General features: G+C 41.0%; 2 protein-coding genes across 3 annotated transcripts in view; one reads left to right on the top strand and one right to left on the bottom strand.

The window, feature by feature from the left end:
• Positions 1–849: 849 nt before the first annotated feature.
• Positions 850–4,629, top strand: mrps26 (mitochondrial ribosomal protein S26). Its single transcript, XM_030044504.1, has 4 exons — positions 850–1,221; positions 2,195–2,341; positions 2,874–2,997; positions 3,529–4,629. The coding sequence occupies exons 1-4, from the start codon at positions 1,001–1,003 to the stop codon at positions 3,658–3,660; spliced, it is 624 nt and encodes a 207-aa protein (XP_029900364.1). The 5' UTR covers positions 850–1,000; the 3' UTR covers positions 3,661–4,629.
• A 2,691-nt stretch (positions 4,630–7,320) lies between these two features.
• loxl3b (lysyl oxidase-like 3b) overlaps positions 7,321–20,451 on the bottom strand; it is a 29,817-nt gene continuing 16,686 nt past the window's right edge. For both annotated transcript variants that reach the window (XM_030045064.1, XM_030045063.1), the window contains 8 exons: positions 16,146–16,300; positions 14,848–15,018; positions 12,188–12,347; positions 10,975–11,218; positions 9,795–9,910; positions 8,645–8,781; positions 7,998–8,109; positions 7,321–7,865 (listed from right to left, as the gene is read on the bottom strand). In XM_030045064.1, coding sequence (XP_029900924.1) covers positions 7,792–7,865; positions 7,998–8,109; positions 8,645–8,781; positions 9,795–9,910; positions 10,975–11,218; positions 12,188–12,347; positions 14,848–15,018; positions 16,146–16,300 — 1,169 coding nt within the window. In that variant the 3' untranslated portion in view covers positions 7,321–7,791. The remainder of the gene's footprint in view (positions 7,866–7,997; positions 8,110–8,644; positions 8,782–9,794; positions 9,911–10,974; positions 11,219–12,187; positions 12,348–14,847; positions 15,019–16,145; positions 16,301–20,451) is intronic.

Here is a 20,451-nt window from a genome sequence, read left to right as displayed (position 1 = left end):
ACTTATTTTATTTTGATATTTCATGCCACTTCTGCATTAAGAAATGATGAAATTAAATTGTTAGGAAATGTGGAAACGATTAAACAAGCACATCATGTCCAAGCCATTATTTTGCTGCTACAAGCAAAAAACAAAACAAAACAAAACAAAACAAAAAAAAATTAATCACATATTTCCAATCAATCAATTGAATATGTGATATGTGTGTAAAGGGCACAAACTATGAGACGGTTATAGGAGGTAGAAACATCTCCTGTTAGTTACATGGAAAAAAAATCTCCACCTTCTTATTCTTTAAAATAAAGGTAACAACCAAACATAAAATAAAATAAAATAAAATAAAATAAAATAAAATAAAATAAAATAAAATGACACAGCAATGACTTCTTAGAGCTTTCTGTTTTTGTTTTGTTTTTTATGGCTAGCACTATTTTTTCCCCATCATTTTCTTACTCCAGTCATTAAGTGCGGCTTGCACAGTGTATTGCCTACATCCTAGTCTAACCTGTTGCGTCTTTTTAACTGAGCTTTTGCGCACACGGGAGCAGAAAGTGATTAAGACAAACTTTGCCCAACACCTACATGTAACATCAGAAAACTGGTTTGGCACTTGGCGCTGGCTTTAGCCACCTGGCTTAGAGTCCACCGAGGTTTAATGGTTTAAAAGCAGATTGCACTCAGACTTTTTTTAGACAGATAAACAACTGATATTGCAGCTAAAGTGACATTATAAATGCTTTGTATTTAATTAATGTATTTAAAGCTCATACTGAACCTGGGAGGCGTGGATTTGGTGCTTTACCACAACCTAACCTGCAGAGGGCGGTAGATTCCCAGAATAAAATAAGAGTTAAATCACTTCCTGTGGGTCAGGGGTTACCAACATGGCAGCTCTCTTGTAACAGCAAGACTTGTGCCTCAATGTTACACAGTTTAATGTCCGCCTCACATTAACTAAACCAGCTCGTCTGCCCTCCTGTTTGCGCTTCCCCACGCCGTCATGTTCCAGGTGATCAGCGGGAGGAGCGTGTCGGCGCTGCGGCTCCTCGCCCCGAGGCAGGCCGTGCTCGTGGAGGCCGTCCGCGGCAGAAAGTCCCGCAGCGACCCGGTGGCCAAGTCCAAGGAGGGCCGGATCAAAGTGCCTCCGCCGGTCGACCCGGAGGAGATGGTGGTGCTGCGGGAGAGATTCACCGAGTACGACCTCATCATGCGGGCGCTGCGGTACGTCAACATGGACATTTTCAGCTCCAATTTGAACGCCTTTACCGACGATACATCGTTATTATATCGTTATCGTGCGATTAATATCTCAATTGCAACGATATCACATTCAGGATGAGCCTAAGACACTGATTGGTCTGTTTTGATCAGTAAAATACTTTGTGAAGTCACATTTTCCACATCCATTTGGTGTTATTTTTTGCTTTTTGATGCTTAAAACTTCAAATAAATGTGAACCCGTTGTCAAAAATCGAGATATGGCATTGTTTCCATACCCTGCAGCCCTACTTTATGCGAGGGAAGAATATTGCATTGTAATTATAGTGTTGTGGATTCAGATGTTAATGTTTCTCCCATCATAGCAAATGCTGAAATATTTAAGGCTGCAGAGGGATTTTACTTGTCTTGGTGCTCTGTAATTTCATTTCTTTAATACCATGCACTCTTGCAAATTTCTAGTAAATACTGATTAGCCTACTGGTCTACTGGTCTGCTTGTATTTCTAATTTTTCGCAGTTGTAGTGCTGTTCCAATCAGCTCCTCGACCCTTCATGCTTAATATATGGTTGTTTCTGTCTGCCAGCCCACCGTCCCTCCAGATCTTTTTCTTTCTTTCTTTATTAATCAGATGTCAAAGCTGCAGCCTTTGGAAAGAGGCACATGCTGCCTTTGCCAGACAGCTTCAGAAATGGAGCTGGAGGATTATCACTGGCTGACATTTTTAAAGGAAATGTCTTGCAAGTCATCAGTGGAAGCCTAACTGCTGCTTGTATGTGAATAAAAAGACAGAAAGAAGCAAACATGCAATCACAAGGGCTGTGTCTCTGCTTGGTTTGGCGTTCAGTTTGATCACTTCAGGAAATACATTCCTTCCAGCCAGTTGATAAATAATTGAAAATGAACACTCCTTCCGCAGAGAAGGAGTTGTTTTGTCCCGCCCACTGAGTTGATCCTTCTTGTCTGTGTTTCTCAGACTGGAGTTCAAGGAGGAGGTGCTGCGCAAGAAGTACGAGGAGGAGACGGGCTCCCTGGCCGAGGAGAGGGCCAAGCAGGAGGCCGAGGAGCACCGGGCCCTGATGGCCTGGAACGACGAGGAGAACCTGCGCATGCTCAGACTCAGGTGAGGGAAAGGTTTCACAAATTAAAATTTTAAAGAAAACAAACTCTCATGAGGTTCATACAGCAACGAAGGCCTATGCACAGATTTAAACAGCAAAAATGATGCAAAAAATACTGTTTTAGGACATGGACTTTTATTATTTTTTAGTATTTTAATCTCAGGTTTATCTGCCTTTTTATGTCTTCTATTAAATTGATTGGCAAAAATAGAAGCTTTTGATTTTTAAATTTCATGCCATGTCATTCTAGCACTTGTGCATTTTATTAATTTCTATGTCTTGTTTGTTTTTCATTGTTTTTCATTTTTTCCTTTGGTAAAGCTCATTGAATTGACCCTCTGGTCTGAATTTTGCGATACAAAAAAATAAAATTGCCTTTTCCAGAGAGGGAATTGATCATGATCATGTTCATGTTCATGTTTATGTATTTTGTCCTCTTTATGTTAAGTTTCCTGCTGTTGGCTCCATCCTCTATCACTCACAGTGCATTTTAAAAAAGTGATGCTTATTGCTCACTCCTCTGTGCCTTTTTAGACAAGCAAGGATCCAGAAAGAAATGGAGGCGGCCGAGCTCAAGAAAAGAGAAGCAGCTATGCGGCGCGAAGAAGCAACGCAAGAATTTATCAAAGAAAAGGAGAGGGAAGTTTTGCAGCTGCAGGTACGATGCTCCCAAGCTTTGAATTCACTGAATTAACTCAGTCCACTGTGAAGCAGACTGTTTTACTCTGGGTCACCATTGTAAATATATAACATTATCAAACCTCGGGCCAGTATGTTATGGGTGTTTTGTGCTGAGTAAAATTCAGACTTACTGCTCCTTCAGGATTTACTTGGAATTGCACATCCAGTGATAAGATTATAGAAATTAAGCTGTCAGGTGCATTTATAGGCAGAGTTGTTGAAGTTGAAATTATTCAAAGGAGCATTCACTTTGGGAAATTAATACCAGCCAGAATGTGAGGTGTGACAACTCAACCACCTGCAGCATCCTTTTCACTTGAAACTTGAAATTCAGCTGCTGCTGCTACGGCATGTAGTGCAAAAAAAAAAAAAAAAAAAAAAGTATTCGTAAATAATGGCTTTACATTTGCATCACAAATCAAATCTCTGGCTGAGTTTGACTCTTTTTTTGTTTGTTTGTTTGTGGACTTGAGGCTGATGTTATCCATTGGTTTTCATTGTGATGCAGGAGGATGCAAAGAACTTCATCACCATGGAGAACCTGGACCAGCGTATTGAAGAAGCCCTGGACAATCCAAAGAATTATAACTTTGCCATCGACCGTGAAGGGAGAGTGGTCAAGCAGACAGTATTGGAGTGAAACTGTGGGCTGATCTGTGTGTGTGTGTGCCACCGAGGTTAAAAACACCACACAGACGACTCAGATGAACTTCATAGCGCTCTACTCGGCCGTGTGGTCTGGGAAGTGGATTTTCCTGAAACGGTAAACGCTGAAAAACATTTGGTGGAAGGTCGGCGTCCCCATCACACTGAGAAATTTTGGAGAATGAATGCACTTTCATCAGCAGATGAATTCCGGTTTTCCTGTGCATTTTGAATCGATTGAAGTTGACGAGTGTTACTGACATCATGTTCAGACTCTGACCGAAGCTCTAATTTCTCAAACGTGTTTAACTTTTATTCAGAATAAATAGTTAAAAATACAGCAACAAGTTCATCATTTGACTATTAGTAATTACTCCGGGGCTCGATTCAGCTTTTTAAAGTTTAGTGTTAAACTCCACAAGTTCTGTACAGTGAAAGTATGAAGAAATTGTCAAAATTCAATCATTTGTGTATTAAAATAAAGCCATTTTAGACTAATTTCCAATGTGACAGGGCTTCAATGTCACACTCAAGTACACTCGGAGGGATCGCACCTGTGACCTTTCATGTACGGAACGGGACAGTTTAACCACACAGCCACTTGCCTTCATTTCCATTTCTCTGTACGAAAGGAATTGATTAAGCTGCTTTAGTAAGCATAACTATTTTGTACAAGAAATGTCTCGTTTGTCTTCAGTTTAGGTTTGTGACTGTTGATGTGAGCTCATGTTGTGTCACCGTATTTAAAATAAATCATGTATCGTGCTCACGTTTCTACTGTATCATGATGCCTGAGTCATTTTGGTTTCGACTTACATTTTTAATTCAGTATGAATACCAAAATGTCTGTGTCCCAGTTGTTCACCACAGCATACTGTAGATAGGGCATTAGGGAAAATGTTGTTTAATTCTGCCAGTGATGAAAGCTTATACATTAATAAATAGTTAGTTGTACTAGAAAACAGTAATGGTACAGGTTATTCTAAATGTATGCAACACCTTGACCTCGGGACGCTGAATGGATTTAGGAAGAGCAACTTCGAAACGCCTGCAAATGCATGGGAACAGGAGTTGTAAAAACACAAGAGACTAAATCTGGTGTCCCTGAACATTTTCATTCATTCATTTCGTTTACAGACGCTGTACTGAATGCCATTTTATCAGGTTGTGTGTTGAGAAGCATTACATAAGAGAGTTTTTTTTTGGTGTGGAATTTCATAACTGAGAAAATAACAGCTGGATGGGGGAAACTCATGATAAAAATGCTGTTAATCTGTGATTAAAAAAAACAAAAAAAAACAAACAAACTGATTTCTCATTTCATTGGTGATGGGCCCAACCAAACCCTAAGCCACTGTGATATTGAGTTAAATATTGAATCCCCTCCTGCACTCCTGCACTTACAGAATCTGTCCTCTAGGAGGCACCGTGGGCAACTCTTCCCACCCTGTTTGTGGTGTTTACTGTAAGACTGGTATTAGGCCTCTCATGTATGACAACGTGCTGCTAAACCAGCGATAATCCTCTCCTATCAGGCCGGACATGCAGGTGACATGATGATGGAGATCAGCGGTGCTCAGGTGAGGAGCTCAGGGAGAATCCAGCAGGCGATCTGCAGCACGACAAACATCAGCGGTGATGAAGCGAGCAGCGACTCACAGGCCATGAGCTTGTGCAAAGTGATTTTGAAAATCTCCTCGTAGATTTTTTTTTTTTTGACTCGACAGAAAATGACAAAACCTGATCCTGCCTGGACAGATTTACTGGTCACTCGGGACAATAAACAACATTAAAACTCTCCTTTTACCTTGTGAGTCAGCTGAATTCAAGTCTACACCACATCAGCAGGAAGGATATGATATGATACAGGAGTGACTATAAATAATAAGTATGTCTCCTGCCCTTCATCTCTATCTCCTCTTCATAAATGGGATTAATGCATTTTAACTGAAATCAATGAGGGACTGTGGTCATGTCCATGTTGTAGAGCATAAACCAACTCTATTATAAAATCACGAAAAGTAGCATCAAAATCACTTGAATTATGTCAGATTAGGGTGATTAGAGAGAATAAATTCAGTGCAAATGATGGATTGATCCTTTTCTAGGTATAACATCAGTGATATTGTTGCTTATTGGCCGTGATGTTCACTGTCTGGGGGTCAAAGTTCACCCCGCCTTTTGATTTACCCACATCGAGTCGTGCTGCATATTGGATTTGGTGACCTACATCACGGGATGCGAGGTGAGTCGGTGTAATGCCGTGCTCACGGTTAATGTGATCGCTGCCTGGGGTTAATAGGATTGTTTAACTGTGGCACCGAAGGTTGAGATTAGCGGCCAAACGCCCCGGGGAGGCTGAGACGATGAACTCTGAGCTCATCAACAGATAACTGGGAGCTGCTCTTAACACAAACAGGCACTGTAAACATTCATTACTGCCCTATATCTTATTATTGCAGGATTTTAAACCCCTTGAATGTTCCTCATCTGACATTGTTTTATATTCTTTACTTGGTGTGTCTTCAGATTGTAAATTTAAATGGGAAAAAAATATATATTTCCACTGTATAGATTCTTTTTCAACCAAGCAGGACTCAAAACAAAATGCTGTTGTCATGTATGGCCCTGTAGCAATAGGCCTTCAAGTCATTGTGCTTGTCAACCCATGGTTTAAAGGAACAGTTCACTCAAAAAATGAAAATTCAGGCACTATAATCCCCCATGCCAGTCAAAACTCAATTTAAGTTCATAGAAACACCAAACACACAGATTAAAAAAAGGGATAAAATGTCCATCGAATTTCTCCAAACAGCTCGTGCAGCTTAATGAAAGGTTTTTGTGCCGGTTTTTGTGGAGGTAAATATTATTTTAACTTTTTGAGCATCAAGGGAACAGAGGATATGGGCTAGGAATGCAACAAACACAAAAAATGCAATGCTGCATTTCTGTAAAACCTCACAGGGTATGACTTTACACTGTGGATTATTTGTAATAATAATAAAAAAGCACATCTCTTCGATACATCACATTATTTCTTTCCTTTTTATTTGGTGCAGCGGGTGTGATTAGATTGGCGTACATACAGCGATTCTTGAGGGTAATCGTGGTGATCTGGCTTTGCCCTTTCCTACGTCTCGGCCCTGACTGAGTATTAAAATGCACACAGACTACGGCTACAGGTGGTTTCAGACTGATTCCAGAGCAGTTCATACTGATAACAACACTAATGAACAATCACTACCATTGACACGGATTGTCCTCGAGCACCTTTGATATTGGCAATAAATACATTCACAAAATAAATGATTGTGTGAGTGGAGGCAGGAAGGTTATAGCTTGACCAAGTGGTCCAAAAAAAAACAACAACAAAAAACAAAAAATGAACCATTTCTGTGCACGAGATGGCAGTGAACTGAGTAGTGATCTTGTGTGAAAATCTTTCTGAAGCCTTCCTTTCTCCCTCGAGTGACATGCTCATTTACATTTTCAGTATTTCAGTGTGATTTGTCCAGGTTAAGGTCTCGGTGTCCTGCAGGCATCACAGGCCTCCCTGCCTCGTCTGCAACACAGAATATCAACATGTATTCAAGTCCAGGAAGACTTCCACAGAGCTGCACCATCATGGTTTTTGGTTTGTTGTTCGATTTCTACATCTTAATAACACCTGTGATAGTTCTGAACCTGCACCTGCACCTGCGCACTCCACGTAAAATAAAACTGGCTATAAAAAAATAACACTCCATTCATAACTCAGAACAAAAACATTCAATAGAAGGCGACAGGCGTACAAAAAAAACAGACTTTTTAAACTTGGTAAAAAGACGTTTGACCGAGAAAAAAAAAAAAGTTCAGAAAAGGATTAGCACTCGAATATTCAAGTATAATAACTCAGACATACGACACATTCACCGGAGGGAAATAACACTGGGACTCGGCTCCTTCCACGAGCCGTGCAGAGCGTCAGATGACCGGATCGGATGTGATCAGACGGGGTTTTGGGTGGGGATCCATACGGGGAGCGGACAGGGAGGGGTGCGCGCTTCACTTTTTGAGCTGGAGAGGAATGTTCTTCATACATGCGACCCCCACTTTGGTTCTTACATGGTTGTGAAAAGCTTGTGGATTAAGAAATTTGGTTATTCAGCTGTCCGGGGTATTTCTCAAACCTCCTCTCTGCCTCCTCACTGAAGGCATCGCCTATAGGGAAAGAAATAAAAATAACCACACTAATACTAATATCAAACATATTAAAAAAGAATAAAGCAGTAAACAAGATAACTAGAAATGACAAGATTGGCATTAGCACATTGTACTTTCACTGTTTCTTACCAATGTGACAGTTGTGGAGCCAGATGCGATGGCCGTCATATTTGCAGTTACATTTCATGGCGTTGTTGGTGAAGTCGCTCTCGGCCACTTCAAAATTTGGATTTATCACAATCTGAAGAGGTGGAGTATACAAAAGAATATAAAGAATAATATATAACATAACAGGTGGATGGATTTTACTAACATAATAATGGAATATTAACCGGAAGTAACTGAAGAAAATAAAACCTTGACACACTTGCATTTAATAATAAGTGATGGTTTTCCATGTTTAATCAGGACTTTGGGAATAATTTCCCAAACATTTCCTGCAATCACACATATTTGAGAGGTTAAAGGTGCATTGCACAAAACTGCAGAGAGTCAACTGAGGTGAGAACCATTTAGACATTTAAGTAAGCATCGTTCTTTTCCACATTTTTTCCCCCAGTTTTTTGTCAATTAATCCTGAATAATGTTACCAGGAGTGTGTCTTTAAAGCTAAAATTTCTTATCAAAGTGTGTGTGTATGTGTGTGTTCATTAGATTAGGTGATATTCAGTCTGATCGATGCCTGTGAAGCCCTTTATAGTCACACAACTGTATGTTTGGTGTTTGTGACTCCTTGTATTTCTATGTATTTTCATCCCTACCCCCTGGCTGCTCACCTGCATGATGTAGTTTCCAGGCTTGACGTCTGTGATGTCGATCCACTGGCAGTCGATGTCGTGACGGTACAAGTCCCAGCAGCCCACGGTGATGCCTTGCTCACCAAAGTTGGCACACTCGTACCGCTTGGAGACACCTGGAGAAGTATTGTGAATGAAATGCTAGGCTTTGTGCAGGAATGATGCTATATCATGTATTTAGAAAGCTAACTTCAAAAACAAACAAAATTAGTACATTTTTAGAGCATGAATTTGTTATGCATGTAAAGCCAGTTTTTGCATTATTGGCAAAAAGGACAATTGGACTATTTAGAATGGAAAGAGATGGGATGGGATGGGAAAGAGGAATATGACATCAAAGATCCAAGGCAAAATTGAACCAGGACTTCATGACTACATGGTGCACTGTATGGACAGAAGTATTGGACCACCTCCACATCACACCTACAGGAGCTTTTCTGACCTCCCATTCTAAATCCACAGGCATTAATATGGAGTTGTTCCCCCCTTTGCAGCCAGAACAGCTTCCACTCTTCTGGGAAGGCTTTCTACCAGATTTTGGAGTATGAATTTTTGCAATAATCCCACTTCCAGCTGATGGTGGAATATCTAGGAGGGAAGAAACTTCACCAGCTGACTTGTTGCAGCGGTGGCATCCTATTACATGACTATTACAGCAGCACGCTGGAACTCAGTGAGCTCTTTAGAATGAGCCATTCTCTCACAAATATCTGTAAAGGCAGACTGCATGGCTAGCTGCTGGATTATATACACCTGTGGTAATGGGACTGAATGAAACACCTGAATTCAAGCATTAAGAGCTGTGGCCCAATACTTTTGTCCAGGTAGTGTATGTTGTATTTGGTTGTGAAAGAGTATGGATTCATCACCAGGCTAAGAGAAGCACTCCATGGCGCTTTATCTCCATCATTCTTAATGTTTGTTTTAATCTGCTTGATGCGCCTGATAAGTGGACTTTACTATGTGAGGACCGTCCACATTGCAGCACTCCTGTGATTATTTCGACGTTCTGGGACTTCTTGTGTCATGCTGCAAGGCGAACTCCACCCATCTTCTGCTCCAAACACATGAAAACTAACACTATTACTTGACCCAGATCTGACAGGTCAAGGCGACGTGTCCGACTCACCCTCCTGGCAGTCTGAGTCCTCCAGGCAGAAACTGGCTTTGTGTCCCTCGGCCACTTTGCTCCCGTTGGCATTCAGCAGGTCGTAGTGGGTGAAAATATCCATACTGTGGTAGTGGCTGTAAAATACAGAGCACAAGTTGTAATGTGCAACACGAGCTTGGTTCCAAATTAGATAATCCACCACAAAGTTATCGACAGTAGGAAAAACATGGCACTTTTTTATGAAACTAATACTGAATGTTTGTTTTATTTTATCTTTTTTACCTAAACGGATATACAGTCCTCATTTGACATATAAAAAATACCCCTCCTGTCATTTTTTTACTGTCATTTGCTAAATCTCAAGCAGGCTCATATCTACTCCAGGCATTTGAATCTCACCCATCCTCCAGATACTCGGTATCATTTAACACGAAGGCAGAAGCTCTTGCCAGAGCAGCTGTTATACATATTTCTTCTCTCATATCATCACCGTGTTGTGCGAGAGGCTGAGGAATGATGAAGGAGGTTTCACTTTTTTCCTTCCCATTAGTTTTAACGGCCTCTTTATCAGCTGACACACAGAGAAAAAACGGATGGGAGGAAATCTACAGAACAGATTTATGGGGTCGGGCTGGGTCATGCAAGATAACCAGAATGAAGGAAAAAAGTAGAGTAGCAGCTAATAAATTAATTCAATAAAGGCAAAGCGGTTGAATAATTAGATGAGGGAATGGCTTAGGTGAAACTCCTCCAGCAGAAACAGCTGATGATACAGATTTGCACACCATGCATGCATATCTATCTTGTTGCACTGGACTATAAATGTATAAATCTGACAGTGATAGTAGCAGGGATGCCTTCATTTAAGATGAAGAAAATGTATCTTTAATCTTTCATATTTATTAGCTTGTATTTCCAGCTTAATCATTTTATTTTCTGCTGCAATGACCCAATTTCCCCTCAGGGTTGAATAAACTTTATTCTGAGTTTATGATGTGGAAGGAGCTGGATTGTTCTCACTAAAGTCAGGTAGAGGTCAGTTTTAGTCATATGCATGTTTTTTTTGGGGGGGTGCAGAGGTGGACTGAAGAAATAATATAACTGCTTGAGTTAAACATTAGTGTGCAAACAGTTCTTTGTCCTGGATTTAGGTTTTTAACTCCAAATAAAATCACATCCTAACGGATGCGAGCCTTACCCATGGCAGGCGTGCCAGACCCACGAGTGCCGCCCGGCCTTGGGTCTGAAGTCAGCCCGGCCGATGTTGTGGATCTGGGAGGAGAAGCGAAGGAGGCGTCGGTGTCCGTAGGGCCAGTTGGCCTTGGCAGCAGATTTTGACAGGCAGTCCTCTTCGGCGGCGCAGTAGAGCATGTGCAGAGGCCGGTCCTCGATGTAAACCGTCTGCTGGACCAGCGGGGCGTTCAGAACCAGGTCAGACGCCGCTGCGCACAGAGACAGAATTAGTTTTCACTGAAAACCGCAAGGAAGCTGTCCCACATCTTCTGCATCTGTCTGTGCACAACACCACCCTGCTGCCGGTGAGGAGAGAAACGCTGCACCCTGAATGATGATGCTCCACTTCTTCTTACATCAGAATCACAAGCTGACAAGATCAATAAATGTGTAATAATAATTTACAGTGCAGACTGACACAAACGGTATGAGAAGCACAAACTATATACAGCTAATTGGACAGTAATGGAGCAGCCACTTCCATTTTCCAATTCAGATCTGATTTTTCCACCCATGTTATACAGACAAGACTTGTGCAAACTGATGATGATGATGATGCAACATCTGCAAAGTAATAGAAGCCCAAAATAAAATAAAATGCCCCTTTAAGATGATTCAGAAAGTAACAAAACCTGATAACATAATAAACTGCCACATAATACAATAAAATCACAGTATTCCATTAACTGGCTTATGAAGTAAAAATCATCAGTTAATGTAATATTTTTTTTTCTTTTTTTTTTTTTTACATTTTCAACCCATTCAGATGGACATTTTTATTACATTGTGACAAGTTATTACATTATCTGGCAGATACTACAAGGAATCTGACATTTTATGCTTTGGCAGCATGGAAAATATTAGTTTCTAGGCAAGTAAAATAACTGATCTGAGCTGGCAGTCCTGTTGTTTCACTCAATTGTTTCGCTCATATATTTTTTTATTTTTTCCTTTGGAGTGAATGCTTTTTTGAGGCCTGTCTCCAAATACTTTGTCTTTTTTCCTTATTTTGTCACCTTCATTGCAAGAAATGGGACCCCCAGTCTTGGCAGTGTTATTGCCTTGCCTTTATCTATTAAATTAAAGAAAGAATGGAGCCCCTAATTGCATACGACTTATATGAGCGAGTAAACTAAACGTGCTGTAAAACTTTGCTCAGGCCTCCCGTTGCGACTCACTCTCGGAGCAGATGACCCCCGCGGCGAACTTGGCGGCCGCTTTCTGACAGCTGACCGTTTTGTGATGCTGGCACTGAGTGAGCGCCATCTCGTTTCCCGTGCACTTCACGCCGCTCAGAACCATGTCGGTCACGTTGCTGCTGTCCCAGTACCAGGTTTCCTTAGACAGGGACAAACACACAGGCATGCGAGGAAACACAAACACAGCATATCTGTCAGGAGATAATCGTTCACAAATGGAGTGAAAGAAAAAAAAAAGAAAAAAGGTTCAGTGTGATGTCTCGGTCCTGAAAACCAGATGGCCATGACTCATCTTGGCTGTTCGCTGAGGACACAACGTGATGCAGAGTTTACGGACAACAGGGAGCAATAAATTTCTTCATACACAGAGGGTGGCTGAATAATCCTATTAGTAGCTAATGTCTGCTTCTAGTGCCCACTTTCCTGTGAAGAGTCCACTAATTTCCCAGTTACTTTAAACCTTAAATCACCTGATCATGACCAGTACAAAGACACTGAATGAATAATTTTGGTTTACAATTTCTTGCAATCTTCCTTAGAAATAGCAAGTATTCAAACACGTTTTACATTTGAATAGGTTAATTTCCCAAATGCTACATATTCATTTACATACCTACATATTTATTTATTTATTTTCAGCATTTAGTACCAAGTAAATGAAAAATACACCCTTGGTTTCTGTACACTGCTCTGCTTTCTTGTGTGCCCACTCTCCCCTCAATCTGCCTCATCCCGGTAGTGATTTCCTACATTTCCCAGAATTACTTTCAGCAAGCTCAGGAGAACAGGAATGACTGTTTCTTTCAGCTGTGGGCTGTATGTGTAGGTGGAGAAAGTGTTATTGATTGCAATACCAGAAGAAGAGTTTTTCCAGTTGAGAAAATGGGAAAATAGCACCTGTTAATCGTAACACAGCATGCCTAGTGGCTGAGAAATTGATATTTCCCTGTATTTGTGTATGACCAGAAATTAAAGGGCCCAGAAATACAATTTACATCACCAATAGCATTTTTTAAAATTGTTAAATGGTTTTATTGTGGATTTTTATGCTTTAGGAAGTATCTTAATTTGCTTTCATGTTATGCTACAAATCATTTTACAGCACAAAACTGAAGCATAGGTATCATTTTTTCAATATCTCAAGCAAAACTCTTCATTTACTGAACGTCATCGGTCCTACTTACAGTGATGGCATGCATGGAGTAGCCCAGCCCTAGCTGCCTGCAAACCACCATGGCTTCCTTTGTGGTCCAGCCTGCGCTGCACACTGTGCCCCACTTGGAGCCAACCTGAACCTCCACCCGGCCCTCATAACTGGTCCGGCCGCCCACTATCCGGATCTGCACACACGCCCTGCTGGGAGTCAGTGAGGGGACAAACTTCCTGTCCTGTCTCTGAACCGCCTGCGCTCATTCTGACCTTTTTCTTTCTTTCATTTTTTTTTTTTTTTCAAACCGTCCCGAGGGGCGGCGGTGCTGGCATTGTTGTTGTTGTTGTGGAAGCAGCGGTGGGGTTAGTTATTAGCCGAGGTGAACGCCGACATGGTTTCCAGATGAAGTCAGCCGTTGGCTCGGTGCTGAATGGCGTTGGGCTTTATTAGAGGTTTGCTGTGTGGCTGGTCTGTCCATGTGGAACAGAACAAAACAGGATCTGCTCGTCTCATGTAGGAAACCAAACATCTCTTCCATATGGAAATTATGATATACTGTCATGAGTGAATCATGTGCATGCCTGTTCAAGAATAATCCAAAACAATAGCATTTTGGAAGACATATTGGCATGATAAACATATTTAAGGAATATATTTACATGTTTTACCAGTACTAGTAACAGTTTAGTATTAGTAAAAAACATATTGTAAATATATTCAATATATTTATCAAGAATTATTTAATTTAGTCACATGGATGGCGTATTAGGGCCAATGTAGGGATGAATCTGAGATTAAATAGGTAAATTTACAAGAAAAAAAATCAGAAATTTATGAGAAAAAAAGCTTGAAAATTCTTACAATATAAATTCACAAAATTTACGAAAAAATCTGAAAATTTGTTTTTTTCTTTTTCTTTTCTTTTTTTTTTTTGGTCAAGGAGCCAGATGGCTTCACTTTGCAGGGCTGGATCAACAACAGGCTGCAGACGCAGATGCTTGCCAAAAAAAAAAAAAAAAAAAAAAAAAAAAGAAAGAAAAAGAAAATTTGAACCTGAGAGGATTTCTCATTTTTTTTTCACGCAAATTTGTGACTTTAAAATCTCAGGATTTTTGAGTTTTTTTCTCATAAGTTTGTGAGTTTTTTCCTGTTAATCTACCATTTAAATATCAGAAGTTATCTGCGCTTTTTGTAAATATAGGACTTTTTTTCTCAGAATATTACCCACCTACCCGTGGCTCTATAATTTTTCCCCCCTACAATGGCCCTAATATGCTGTCATATTAACTTATGTGTGACTGGCTAATTTTTTTTTTTTTTTTTTTTATATATTTGAACATAGATGCACATACAGTATATGTGTGGTGTACTTGGTGCACAGTACAAGTCGGTGTATTATATTTACATATGTCAGATATGACATATTCTTTGGTCATGGGTGAGCTCCACTGCAGTGTTAGTGTTGCTCTACCTGGGGTTAGTGACCTACTTGCAGGCCGTGGTTAGCGTAGCCCAAGCCCAGCTGCCTGCAGACCACCATGGCCTCCTTGGTCCCCCAGCCCTCTCCACAGATGAGGCCCCAGCTCTGCGTCCCGTTAGAGTCTGAGACCGTCACCTCCACACGGCCCTCGTAACGCGTACGTCCACCTGTGATCCGGATCTGTGATCGGGCAGAAGAGTTAGGAGGCACAAGGCGGAGCAGAGACACACAAGGATCAAGCCGGCAGCTGCAGGGCAAACACTCCTCATGTCTGGGATCTGCTGATAATGCTGGAGATTTTATAGTCTGTTGTACCACATATGGCCACATTTGTTAAAGGAATACTACAACATTTTGGGCAAAGTACCTTTTTCACCAACTAGGAACTGAACCAGAGAACATACAGACGTGAAACTGGTGTTGAACATCTTCTCTCAGTCTGGGGAAGTCGAGAAAAGGGTATCTTGCCCAAAATGTTGGAGTATTCCTTTAAAATCGAGATGGCTGGCATCATGAAAGGTAAGCAAAATCAAATAAGGATTTTTAGATTCCACACAGTGGTGATTTAAAAAAGTGTGTGACTGGAAATAACAAACAGGGGATGAGTGTGTGCCCTGCTACCGTGCCTGTTCATGTGTGTATCTACTGGAGGCCGAGGAGAGTATGACCCGGTCGAATACAAACTGTAGAGCCAGGCATACTGTCTGTTAAAGGCATATTGCTGCTGTCAGGGAAACAAAACAACATATCTGCAAAGAGTCAGCTTTTCAGGACAACAAAATAAAACGCTGATTTTCTCCTTGACACCCATGTCATTTTCAAACTGCACAGTGGGGTTTGCACTGCTCTGTAGGGGACAAAGTGTGAAACTCAACCCATTTAACTACTAAATCTTTCTCTTCATGTTGGGAACAGAAAAGCTGATATGATACAGTTGCTCTTTTTTCACGACAGCAGCGATATGAAGCTCTCTGGTCTAGGAGAAATGCTGGTTGAGAGTGAAGATGTGAGATTTTTGCACACTTGTAGCATACCTGTTAGACCCAAAATCTCACATCTTCATGCAACCAGCGAAGTTAAAGCAGTAAACAAACAAACAAAAAAAGAATGAACAAATAGAGTGATGCAATAAATACAATATAAACATGATACTGTCAAGTTGCTGTAGCTATCAGTGCAGTTCTTAATGAAATCTGATGCTGTAAACCTCATTTTCATATAAGTAGTTCTAAACACAGTAATGAAAATGAATCAAATTTTACAGGAAAAGGAAAAATCATGTGTTGGTAGGCAGGTTCAGATCTGACCGAGTGCTCCAGTCCCATGTAGGGCACGTTGCAGCGGACAGCGGCGTCCTCCACGTGCTGGCAGTCCTCGGAGGTGATGTTTTTAAACGGACAGTTCCAGATGGACTTCTCCGTCCCGAGGCACTTCACCTCGTTCATGTAGATCGGGCCCATACCTGGACAGACAAAGACAGGTGGACAGGGACACGTGGCCCGAAGACGAGAGGTTAGAGAAGGTGGGCTTGTGACTGAAACGATTTCTTAAAGTCTTGATCCTGGCTTAGAAAATCTGGCCAGGGAAAGTGGACAGGTACCCGAAATCAGTGATTCCCAAACTTTTTTCAATAACATATCCCCTTTGAAATAGTTTCTCAGCCAAGTTCACCCTGACCAGTGTGTGAAACAACAACCTGACACTGAGGAAATCCATTTCCTGGATTTTTGTCTCATCTGGCTTCCCGGTCATAATGAACAAATGTCCTCTCTTGACGTCCCACGACAGCAGATTTAAACCACAAACGCACACATTTTACACCTTCGGGAACCCAGAGGGGATCCTGAATATAAAATGTGGGTTATCAAACTTACAGTTACATTTTTATTGAAACTATTATAGCATAGGCTAATTTCACACACAAAAAAAAAACCTTGGTATACACGTGCTCCCATTCGAGAACCAGTGCCATAAACAATACTATTAAGGTGCCTTTGAATTTATCAAGGCACATGGTAAAGGTTAAAATGGTAGTCCATAAGATGTTAGTGTTTTTTATTGTACTGCACTTTAAAGAGATCACCTGTCAGTCAAACAGCAGGTCTCATGTGCAAAGACACTTGCTATCATCTTGTTACGTCGGTGGGAATTTTTCTTTTTTTTTTTCGGGATATATTTTGTCCAAAAACTTAGGCGCCAGCGGACTTTTCCTTGGAAAGACCCACAACTTTTTAAATTTTATGAAGTGGTGTTTATGGTCTTCAGTCACACTACATATACCTCTTAAAGCTAATTACCTATGCATCGTGTGTTTTTCTTTTTTAACTTATCCAAGGGAGGTTTCTAAGCATGCACGCTCAGCTCCACGAGACGATGCATTATATAATTCCTGTGAAAGGAATTCCTTCAGTGGTACAGTTTCCAGCTTCTGTGACGTGTGGAAACATTTCCTGGCCTTGAAGTGCATCAAAATGCAGCAGGGCGGCGGTCTGAGAGCCATTTGGGTGCACAGCAGGTATGCTGCTCCCTCAAAGAGATTCTGTGATGAGACTCCTCAGCCGACTTCCTCTGCGGCAGCAAACATAATGTACACACACGAGAGCGGACATCCCCGCCCAGCTGCCCTTTAAAAGGCTGCTTGTTTCCCCCGTGGACAGGGTCTCGAGGCGGCTTGCCTGAATACTGTACACACCTCAGTGTTTTTGGGGAGAATACATAATGAGGAACACACACATCAAACATAAACACTTCACATTGCAAGCAGTTAGCCGGCGCTCGAATCCCGAGCGACTTACAGGAAGAGATTCAGTGTCAAGCCGACGACCTTCTGGGGACGAGACAACCTCTGTAACCGCTGGAGCTTGCAGCTGCTCACAAGAACCAGCTGACACACACACTCATGTACACACACACACACACACACACACACACACACACACACACACACAAACGTCCCTTCTCACAGGCTCTGCAAAATTACTGTATACAGAAGTTACGGGTGTAATTTATTCACAGGCAGACGTGCCGATGTCTGCGTAGCCACTCACTTACACATGCATACACACACAGATGTGCACACACACACACACACACAAACACACACATGACACACACATACACTACTTCATTCAGCTCTAGGTTTTCCCTCCTGCCTGCTTTCAGCAAGCATTCACCCAGGAATTTGAGCCAGATTAACCTTTCAGAGAAAATTTTAAGCAGTTTCCAACCAAATGAAGGAGATGAATATTTTGGCAGCTCTGTGTGTGTGTGTGTGTGTGTGTGTGTCCAGAGGGGATAACCTAAAAGATGACCTGAGGAGTTTTCTTCTTTCTTCTTTCTTCCTTACCTATATGACTTGGTAAATAACATTTCAAAGGAGATAATAAACTATTTAGAGAATATTAAGCAGCAATTTATTACCAAACTGCATATATGGGCTTTTAGACTGGAGTTTTTCAGCTTGACTTGTCTCGGGCAAAATGACTAGAAAAAGTCTTTTTCATCACAAAAAATAGATTAGCTGTCACTCATGTGGAGGCCAGGCAGCTCTTTGAGGCACACGCTGAGCTTATTAAACGTGCTGCACCATTTTAGAAGTGAAATGATTCGTATCTTATCTTTAATAACGCAGATGGTACTCCACGCTCAGATATGCCCGACTGATGCATTAAAATTAGAAATAGGCCTGCTCTCGCTGAAAATAATGAATGGGAGTATGCCTCTGGAGAGCGGCGAATCAATTTCCCATCTTATAATAAGAGACGCAGTGGAGGATAAACCCAGCTAATCTCAGTTTACGCATAATCTGGTTCACTTGCTATCACAGGATAAGTGATGGGATGTAGCATTAGAGGCAAATAACATGGACACAGCATTCCTTTACATCTTAAAATAGGCTCGAGATGAGGAATCCCTGCAGGAATGTGGGCGTTTTTTTTTTTTTGTTTTTTTGTTTTTGAGGGCAGATGCTCTGAGGAGGAGATGACCTGAGAGATTAGCCGGGCCGCTGATGACTGAGCTGCTCAGTTACGAACACTCATCCTGTCTCAGGTGCTGCATTCAGACGGACTGAATACAAAAGGACAAGCACAGACTCCAGGAGAATATTTTCCCAAACAGAAATAATACAAAACAGATTGTGTTTTTTTTTTTTTTGCTGGTGAAACTTACATAATCAAGTCTCAGCATTTAGACACTGACATTATGACTGGATACACTGCTGCCAAAAGACACTTTATCCAGTTTGCATCGCAGTAACATCTAATATGTATTAATTTGATATTAGATATAGAGCTGACTTCGCTGGCAGGCCTCCATCTGTACTGGAACCACAAAAAAATTAACTGGAAAACAACTTTTTATGTGCCAGTCCTTGTCTATGAGACTTTGAAGTTTTAGTTCTGTAATCATTTCTCAGAGGCGGAGCTTCTGTGCAGATAGATGTAATCTTATTGGCTGAGACAAACGTTCATTGTTTTTTTTTTAGCTGCCAGGTGGGTTAGCTCAGTTTGTCCATTTCTATCCCTTTGGCGGCCACAGTTTTTGACCTAGGAGGCTGAAATTTGGCATGGAGGTCGAGTGTGTCTGTGTGTGTGTGTGTGTGTGTGTGAAGGTGTGAAGGTGTGTGTTTTTGTGCATGCAATTGGCCTAAAAGGACAGTGGCAGTAGGAGTGTCCTATTGCAGAAAGGCACATAACTTCCAAATGGATTCATGTAACATGGCCAAACTTTGTAGAAAGTTTGCTCCACCCCCTATATTTTAGCCACACCCCTTTTTTATGACTTATTAACGGTTTGTTTTAGGCACTTGTGGGAGTCGTCATTGGGGTTTGCTTTTCAGTGGTGTGTGTTAAGCCCCGCTATCTCGTTTCTTGTAGCTAAATGGAAATTGGAATGGCAAAGACAAAACTCTGGTCAAAATATAAATAAACTGAATTTTTTGGTGATTGATTTTTTTTTCTTCATTACCCAATTACCCAATTTCCCCTAGAGGATCAATAAAATATTTCTGATTCTGATTCATGTGTGTACGTGGCTCACTCACTACCTGGGGTGACTTAACCAGGTAGCTGGTTAAGTCAGAAGTTACATGTGTAATTTAGCATGACTAGATTGTATTTTTTAAGATGTAATGAAAAAAGTTTGGTTTCAAAATATTAGCGCACTCCTCTCTTCCTTATTGCCTTTTCCACTTCATTACAATATTACACTGCCACAAAAAAAAAAAAAAAAAAAAAAAAAACTGTGGTTCTTTATCTCCGGCGATTACCATTTAATTAAACCGGCTATTAGTTTAACTTCCGAATAATGTTTGTAGAACTAAAACTGCCATAAGCGACATGTTAATCTGCACCACTTTTCAACTGTCTTCCTAAAACATATTACTTAGTAGCTTATGAAACGATCTGCTCTTATTTGTTTTTGATTTAATATTACCATTATCATTATCATTATTATTGTAACCACTGATTTTAATTGGTCTTTTGAGACTGTAAACAGCGATATTGGGCTTTAAATCAACTTGAAACTTGAATGTGGTCTTCTTCTTCTTCTTATTATTAGAATTGTTGTGGCTTGGATGTCAGAGATGCACTGGTCAGATGGAGTTCAGTT

This window comes from Myripristis murdjan, chromosome 22 (genome assembly GCF_902150065.1).
Source record: "Myripristis murdjan chromosome 22, fMyrMur1.1, whole genome shotgun sequence".
Classification (NCBI taxonomy): Eukaryota; Metazoa; Chordata; class Actinopteri; order Holocentriformes; family Holocentridae; genus Myripristis; species Myripristis murdjan.
The sequence above is the reverse complement of the archived record's forward strand: the minus strand, read 5'-3'. Positions and strand labels throughout refer to the sequence as shown.

Excerpts from the sequence above, each read along its gene's own strand:
- mrps26 (XM_030044504.1), top strand. The coding sequence starts at position 1,001 with ATGTTCCAGGTGATCAGCGGGAGGAGCGTGTCGGCGCTGCGGCTCCTC. Across the intron at positions 2,342-2,873 it reads CTGCGCATGCTCAGACTCAG|ACAAGCAAGGATCCAGAAAG; the intron begins GTGAGGGAAAGG and ends GTGCCTTTTTAG. Across the intron at positions 2,998-3,528 it reads GGGAAGTTTTGCAGCTGCAG|GAGGATGCAAAGAACTTCAT; the intron begins GTACGATGCTCC and ends ATTGTGATGCAG.